We start from the raw sequence: 9184 nt of genomic DNA on the forward strand, positions 1-9184 counted from the left end.
ACAATTGGATAATCTCACTAACACGTCTTTCTGCCAAAATTTTGACATTGTTTGACATTTTGATTCTGAAGATAACACAAATCCAATAGTATTAAAAAAATTTATTAAGGCAGGATTCCGTAATTTATATAATGGAATATTTGCTGAAACAAATGCTTTAGTTAGATTGAGCGAAAAATCATTAGTAACAACAGTAGTGGGAAAAAACCTTTGAGGGGTCTTTTTAGGCTCGTTCATATGCGATTTATGTTTTTGCGTCAATCTGTGTTTTTCTACAAACCATTTTTTATGGAATGTAAAAAATTAATATTTATATATTTTAAATAAATATTTTAAGCAGAAAATTACAAATTGACAAAAAATACAAAAATTGACAAAGTTGACCAAAAGTTGACATTATTGACTTTTGGTTGCCCTAATGATAATCATTTTTACCAACTATCTAAATTCATTATTAATAATCAAACAAAACTCAATGAAAAAACTCGATGTTAAGTTAGTCGATAGTCAAAAAAACTCGATAATCAAAATTTTTGACAATCATTTTCTGTATCGAATTTGATTTTCCGTTTGGTTGTCTCACGTGGTTGGGGTTAGAGGGTCTGATTAAAGGCAATGGACGCGGAGGGTTGGTCTAAGGTGGCTGACTTGGAGGGTTAAAAGATGTGTGGTTAAAGTGAGAGGTGCTGACCACAACATTCCAACAGTATTAAATACAAAGATAGCGTTTTAGTGAAATGTTTAATGTATTTCCACACATAAAACTCACTTGATTTAGATTTTTAAAAAGAAATCAAAAAATAAACCACTGAAAACGAATTTGGAATTAAATGAACAAAATTTTGACAAAATAAAAGAATTGTGCCTACAAAACAACGCCCTGTTCCAAGACCCGGACTTTCCTGCAGACGATTCATCTCTATTTTATAACAAAACAATCCAAGGACAAGTCAGGTGGGTCCGTCCGACAGTAAGTCTCACTCAATTATGACAGGAAATTGTCCCGAATCCCAATTTCATAGTCGACGGAGCCTCGAGATTTGACATTGTTCAGGGCTCTCTGGGTGAATTGGCATAAAATAAATTGCCAGGTGATTGCTGGATGTTGGCAGCAGTGGCAGTCCTCACTACTGACCCACGCCTGTTTGCCAAAGTGGTCCCAATGGAGCAGACCTTCGAAGAAAGTGAGTACTTTGGAGCATTTCGATTCATGTTCTGGCACTTTGGAGAATTTAAACAAGTGGTGGTGGACGACAGACTTCCTACCCTCAACGGTGAACTCATATTTATGCAATCCGCACAAAAAGACGAATTCTGGTCTGCCCTTTTAGAGAAAGCCTACGCCAAGTCAGTCCCTCTGACCATCCCAGAATGTGTGGCTGCTACCAAGCCCTCGAGGGAGGCTCAGCCTTGGAAGCCCTCATTGACTTTACAGGCGGAGTCGGAGAGAGATTTGACCTATCAAGAACCTCCTCTAAACTATTTTCCCAACTCAACTCAGCCCTTCTAAGACAATCCTTAATGTCCTGTGCCATAATAGTATTCTCACATATACAAATCAGGGCAACACTTTGGAGGGCAAACTAGCCAATGGCCTAATCATGTTACACGCCTATTCATTGACAGGACTTGTAGAGGTTATTCCACTCATATAAAATAGGTGACCCTCACTAGACTGGGACAACAAGTCCAGTTGGTCAGATTGCGGAATCCGTGGGGACAGGTTGAGTGGAATGGTCCGTGGAGTGATGGGTCACCCGAATGGGGACTCGTCTCTCCCACGGAAAAAAACCAACTTGATCTTGTCTGTCAAAATGACGGAGAATTCTGGTCGGGTTTTCCGTGATTTGTAGGATGGATTGGAAAGATTTTACTTCCAACTACTCCATTGTCGAGGTATGCAACCTCCAGCCAGATTCCGTCACGGATTCCGTGATCGACCAGTGGAAGGTGACACAATTCGAAGGGTCCTGGGTCAAATTTGTCACCGCGGCGGGAAATATTAAGTCAAGTAATTTTTTTTGGTTATTTTTGAATCTTATTTGTCAAATCCCACGTTTTTGTTTCAAGTTGGAGAGACTCAGCAGAGGACCACGGAAGTTCTCATTTCGGTCTCTCAGAAAGACCGGAGGAGACTCTTTGCCCAAGGGAAGTCAATGTTGGCCATTGCTTTCCACGTTTTTGAGGTATTTTTTTAATTATATGAGAATTTTGGCGGGAAAAAACGCCTAGTTGGGAGTTCTGGTCCCTACAGTAATAAAAGGGAAATATCTCAGAGATTTGAACTCAGGGCTGGGAGTTATTCCCTTATAGTCTCCACATATGAGCCCAATATTCCCGGGGAATTTTTAGTGAGGATCTTCAGTGAGACGGAGACCACAGAAGTGTATAAATATAAACAATTTATTTAATTAATATTTAAAAATAATTAATTAATATTTTTAAATATATTATTTTAGTGAGGAACAAGTTGATCAAGTGGTGAGTCCTTGTCATATTATTGCCCAAGGACCCCATCAATGATACTGAGGACGTCGATTCAATGTTCAGGGAGGCTGCCGGTGCTGACATGGAAATACAAACTAATGATCTTTACAAATTATTGAACAAAGAAACAACTATAGGTTTAATTAATTATACAATTACTTAATAAATTATAAAATAATTAATTAAATAATAAAATAGGTAAAAATGAGTTCTCGTGGAGAAACACTGCACAATTGATTTCACTATACGACGTTGGTATTATACGTTGACTCATAGACCGATGGGACCGGTTCTCTCGGCCTGGAGGAATTTCGAGACCTTTGGATCAGAATTACTCAAGCCAGGGTATGCCTTATCCCACTAATAAAGACAATCTTCAAAGAGGCTGACTCTGACAATTCAGGCACACTAAGCACATTCGAACTGAGGAGAGCAATCCGCCGTACAGGCAGCAGAATAAGCAACAGGACGACAATGTCTTTGGTACTGAAACACTCTGATGAGAATGGCCTGTTCTCGTTGGACGATTTTGTGGTGTGTGTTGTCAAAATAAACAGAGCTGCTGGTTTATTCTTTCCTGGCATTCTTTCTAGTAATTTTCAGACGACAAGCCAAGTCCTCGCTTGTGGCCACATTTACACTAGAAAGGGTAGGTGGTTGGTTTATTTGTTAGTTTATTGACGATGTGTGTTCTCTTTAATTTATTAATATTAATTATTTATTTCTAACATGGAATTATTTTATTAATTTAAAATAAATAATAAAATTTTAATAATTTATTTTCTGGTGGTGTCACACATGGAGACCGAATTGATATTCATGAAAGAAGACGCTCTAATGAAATTAGGCTTACTTTTTGTAAAAAAATAAGAAAATAATAAATAAAAGGACGACACAGACATTCCCTTTGAAGAAGAACTAATCCGGAATCCTTTTTCAGTAAAAATATGGCTGAGATACATCGAGCACAAAGAGGACTCCAACCCAGAGACTTTGTACATCCTCTATGAACGGGCCCTCAAAGAGCTTCCAGGAAGGTAAACCCCGGGAAACCACCTCAGCTATAAAATATGGATCCACTACCTCAATTTCCGAACAGAACGAACCAAATTGTTGTGTGTGAACAGTCCAGAGTATCAGAAACTAAACGAATTGTACGAAAGAGCCCTCATACTTATGGGGAAAGTAATACAAGCCAGGATTACTTGATAGATGCCCAGAATATGGCTTAACTACCTCGATTTGCTTATCCACGAAGGACTGATCACTCGGACTAGGCGGACATTCGACCGATGCCTCATATCCCTGCCCATAACACAGCACAAAAGAATGTGGCATCACTTGATTGGGTTTATAAAGCAATGTAATGTTCCACTGACTACTTTTAAATTGTTTAAACGCTATTTAAAAGTATTGAGGTGTGATGTTCTATTGTTAGATCAAGTGGGACTGTGCAGAAGATGTGGTTGTTTACTATAGGAGTGTGGGGTACTACAATGATGCTGCTAAACTGCTTATGGATATCATCAATGACCAGAGATTTGTCTCAAAACATGGCAAATCAAAATATCAGGTGACACACATGAGTTTAAATTCAAATTATATATTTAAAATTAATTAAATATATTATTAATTTAATAAATGTTAAGTTGTGGGGTGATTTATGTGAGTTGATGGTGAAGCACGTGGATATAACATCGATAGACGTGGATGGGATAATAAGACAGGGAATAGACCAGCACAGTGACCAGACAGGCGTGTTGTGGAACTCCCTGGTGGAGTACTACACTCGGAATGGGCAGTTCGATAAGGCGAGGGATGTCTATGAGGAGGCAATGGTCAAAGTGAAGACAGTGTGTGACTTTACCCAAATATATGAGGGATATGCCCACTTTGAGGAGTCCCTCACATCTGCAGCCATTGAACAGCTGGGAGAGGAGGCCACAGAAGAGGGTTGGTTGTCTTTAATAGGCAGAAATACTCGACGTGGAGTACTGTGCAGCCAGATATGAGTATTTGATAGAACGGAGGGCAATCATGTTGAACAGGCAGGCCTCTTTGCTTATTCCCAGTGTCAAAATCAGACAAAACCCTCACAACGTGGAGAACTGGCAGCAGAGGGCACTCCTGGCTGCGGAGAGGGAGGATCCTGTGGGGGTAGTGGAGGTGTACACGGAGGCACTCCACACAATTAATAACGAAATAGCAGTGGGCAAACCACATTCACTGTGGGTGGCCTTCGCATTGTTTTATGAAAAGGCGGGAAATATAATACAAGTATTTTTTCGCGCCATTTTTAAATAGGCGCGGAATGTATTTGAAAAGGCGATTGAGGTGGAGTTTAGTTGTGTGGAGGATTTGGCGAGTGTTTGGAGTGAGTGGATAGAGATGGAGATTCGACAGGAGTTGGGATATTCCCTCTACCCTTAGAAACATCCCCCAGGCATTCGACCTCCTCAAGAAAGTGACCAGTCCCCCCAAAAACAGAAGACATGTGTCATATTTCGACAAATCCCACTCGATCCACAGCCGAGTGCACAAGTCTCTCAAACTGTGGTCACTCTATGCTGACTTGGAAGAGAGTTTCGGCTGCTTTGAGGGACAGTCGATAGTAAATTGTAGAAATGCAGAGCAGTGTATGACAGCATCCTCGACCTGAGAATAGCCACCCCTCAGTTGATAATGAACTACGCCCTGTTTATGGAGGAACACAAATATTTCGAGCAGTCATATCAGGTGGTGGGAGTGATGGACAGGCAGGTATTCGAGAGGGGGATTGGGCTGTTTGGGTGGCCAGTGGTGGTCGACCTGTGGAATTCGTATCTGTCCAAGTTCATAGGGCGATATGTGAGGGATGGAAATGACAATTGCAGGGGGGAGACAAACTGGAGAGATGTCGGGACTTGTTTGAGCAGTGTTTGGAGGACTGTCCTCCCCAATACGCCCAACGTAGGCCAGTGTGATAAGAATAGACTTTTATACAATGTACGGGCAGATGGAGGAGGACCACGGACTGAGGAGACATGCCATGGCAATCTACCAACGAGCCACGGAATGTGTGCCAATGGAGACCAAAATGAAGGTGTAGGTCATAGTGAGTCCCAGATGTTCAAACATTACATATCACGTGCCTCCGAGTGGTTTGGAATGACGAGTGTGCGAGGAATATACGAGAAGGCCATCCAAGTGTTGGGTGATGGGGACAGTCGGTCAGTCTGGGGTGTCATTTGTAGAGAAATGAGTATTGCCTTTGCCAAATTGGAGGAGAAGTTGGGGGAAATGGAGAGAGCCAGAGTCATCTACAGTCATTGCTCTCAGTTCTGTGACCCTGCGGTATTCCGAGGTGTTCAGTTTAGGTGGATGACGAGTTCTGGTCGTTGTGGTCACAGTTTGAGTTGCACTATGGCAATGAGGACACCATTCGGGAGATGTTGAGGGTCAAACGATCAGTCCAGGCCTTCTACAACACGGCAGTCATGCGCCCTATTGAGCCCACTCATCCCATGGAGATTGCCCAGGCCAATCAAAGTGGGGTTGTCTGATTGACCCCTTCATTTGGATACATTTGTTTATTCATTAATTTAAGGGGATAGTAGTATTATTGGGTGGACGCGTTAATTTGAGTGGCTGTAGAGACAGCATGTTATGTAGTTTGCATTATTCGTTATAAGAATTTGTTTGTTCAAGTCGTTGTAAATGTGGTGGCTACTATTCAAAAGGTAAGAAAAATATCACTGGTTTGATATCCTCCATGCAGTAAAAATATTAAAACTTGATTGTTATGAGTTTTATCCTTTTTGGATTGAGGAAAGAACGAGAGGTTTTATAAGTAACAATTTTATCTATATTAACTATTAGTCATTAGCTGTAAGTTTGTCTTGATTTCATTTTCCAAAAATATAGTTCAACTGCGGAAATTGATTGGTAATCAAAATTTGGACCGGAAATAAAATTATTATTTAGTTTACAATATTATATGCATTATTTTTCCACTAATTTTGGTGATTGATGTGTTTTTTGTCTTACCTATTTTTAATGTTGCAAAATGTGTCTAGAATTTACAGATCAAAGTCCAAAGAACTTAAAAACAGTGTCATCATTACTTGAGAGTTTCATCTTTGTATTTATTTTGACATATTCCTGATGTGATTACTATTCAGATGTCGCTGGATTTGAATACGAGAGTGCAACCGGATTATCCGTGAGAAACCCACGCGCAAGAAAAATAAAAAAAATAATTAAAGACCATCGGCCTGTTTATACGATTAATTAACATTAACTGTTCTTCACTTAAATATAAAGTGTGTGTTTTGGCCATGCAGGGTCATAAAGTAATATGGCTTTCGCGAAAAGGCTATTATTAATGGGCAAAAAGTGTTAGCACAGTACGTCACTAATATTTTGCTGCATGATTTTTTTGAAATATCTATTTGTAATCTTTCTATTAAATAGCAGGTTTTCACTACCTATCCAATTTAGTTTATGACTTGTTCATTCTGGATTGGCGTAAGTTCTTTGATTGTAAGGAAATTGTATTTGTAGTGTTTTGTCACTTATATTTTCATTAAAAGTTTTTAGATGTAATATCCACTTCGATAAGCTTTTAATATGTCTTCTAAATGTTTGATCTGTTTTCTTTCATTTGAATATCAGATTACTCTATCTACTTTTGGTTCAACTGAAAATAAAAACTAATTAAAAATTGCTCAAATTCTGATTATTTTCATCAATCATCAATTTTTGAAAATTTTTATGAAGACATAAACAATAAATATACTACATGTAAGAACATTAACCTATTTGACAAATATATTATGATAATTTACTACATGTTATCCAGATAATCCAAATTTTAGCTACATGCCATTTAATAAGTATAAGAATCAAAATTTTGGTTTTTCTATTTTTTATACTTTCTTGAATTTGTTTCAAGAATCGAGTATACGAGGAGAGAATTGCTTGCCTGTTCCTGCAAAGAATGATATTCAAAATTCTTTGCCGGAGCCATGATAATGCCCGTATTAGCTCACTTATACGAAAAGTAATGAGATTTTATTAATTATAGAATGTCAACTTAAAATAAGTTGATGAGGTATTCGTCAAAGAACTTATCTTTTCCTAAATATAAATCGACTTGATTGACTGTAAAAAGTAATATTACTAATGATTGACAATCTTAATCTTTGTATTTTGCATTTTTCATAAATTATTTAGAAATTTTGAGCTTTGGAACAGCTGACAACCTAATCACTCTGCTGACACTTTTCAATGAAAAAAACTGGCGATCACAATCTTCAGAGGTAGAAAGTCTTTAAAAAGACACCGATGTGATCTATTGCTTATTCCAGGTGGTTCATGCAGTCTTAAAGCTAAAAGTCCCAATTTAGGTTTGACATTAACTTTCATCAATTTCGTGAAAAAGCTAACACTATTTCTTTTCATATTCAAAAAAAGAAAGCAGAAATTTGTTTTTGAGAAAAATTAGTATTTACCAAATCAAGAAAGTTAGTATTTGTTTAGTTATATTTTAATTATCGCATACGTCCTCGCTTTTTTCAACTTGGTTACTTATTTCAATTTCTGGGTTGCTTGAAATGTCTATTACAGTTATTTTAAAATAAAAACCCAAAATTTCACACAAAAATGGTAATTTATCATTACAACTCTGATCATTCCAGACTCCTCTAGGAATCCATATCTCAACACAGTTTTCAATTTGATAATTATTAGGTTCATTTGTATTCCAATTAAAAAAGGCCTGAATTTAAAAAGTTTGAATTACTTGTTTATTTCCATAAGAATCCAAAAACTCGTTTTCTTTCTGGATGTCATTTACTCCAATCCAAAACCTTGATTTTGCGTTTTTTATAAAATTTTCTGAAATAAATTATTTTTGTGTTTACCGTAAATATAATTATTTGTGATTTGGCTGTCTATATTTGCGAGTGAGCCTTTTTTTTCTTTACAAACTTTTTGTGCATCTTGTCGATTTAGTCTATCCGTCACAAAAATATAACATTTTCCATTAAAACATTCTAAACTGAAATAAAATGAATTACTGTTCGATGTTGGAGCACTTTGCACAAAAATTGATAGAATTAGAAAATAGAACATTTTAATTATTATTCTCATTTTCTTCCAGTATTTAAATCAAATTTTTAATTAATTGTCATATTGTCAAGCAATTATGTTTTTATAAATCATTTATGTTTTTTAAAACTGTAATTACTGTTTTTATCTTCATTTCTGTTATTTCTGTTATATACTATTACTTATTTATTTTTTTAGAAATTAGTTTCAGTATTTGTAAAACAGTCCAAAATGTGAGCATATAGCAGTGATGACAACAAGAAAATCATGTATTTTATTTTAATATAATTTTTCAAATAAAAAACAAACAATTTTCTAAACGATTTATCATGATCAAGGACTTGTTTAAATACAATTTGTACAAATGTTTCTTTCTGGGTAAATTGAAAGAATTTGTTCAATTTGTACAAATGTTTCTTTCTGGGTAAATTGAAATTCGGAAAGTAATTTTTAATATTTTAAAAAAAGAAGAACAGAATAGGCAACTGAGCTCAATTTAACTGTTTGGCAAATCACAATTTGGTTCTAAAATAGAAGAATAAAATTTTGAAAACCGCAAAATACTTTGCAACCCAGAGTTTTAAAATTTTGATTTTATTAAGAAATT

At 36.7% G+C, this 9184-nt stretch overlaps 1 protein-coding gene across 1 annotated transcript; it reads left to right on the plus strand.

Annotated features, from left to right (window-relative positions):
* Positions 1 to 237: 237 nt before the first annotated feature.
* LOC115228028 (calpain-A-like) lies at positions 238 to 2481 on the plus strand (the record flags this gene model as incomplete). Its single annotated transcript, XM_029798701.2, is given in 5 exon segments — positions 238 to 295; positions 1092 to 1348; positions 1351 to 1539; positions 2208 to 2386; positions 2460 to 2481. Coding segments are annotated over 5 exon segments (705 nt in total), but the record flags the coding sequence as incomplete, so codon positions are not given.
* Between the last annotated feature and the right edge of the window lie 6703 nt (positions 2482 to 9184).

Source organism: Octopus sinensis, unplaced genomic scaffold (assembly GCF_006345805.1).
Source record: "Octopus sinensis unplaced genomic scaffold, ASM634580v1 Contig09196, whole genome shotgun sequence".
Taxonomy (NCBI): Eukaryota; Metazoa; Mollusca; class Cephalopoda; order Octopoda; family Octopodidae; genus Octopus; species Octopus sinensis.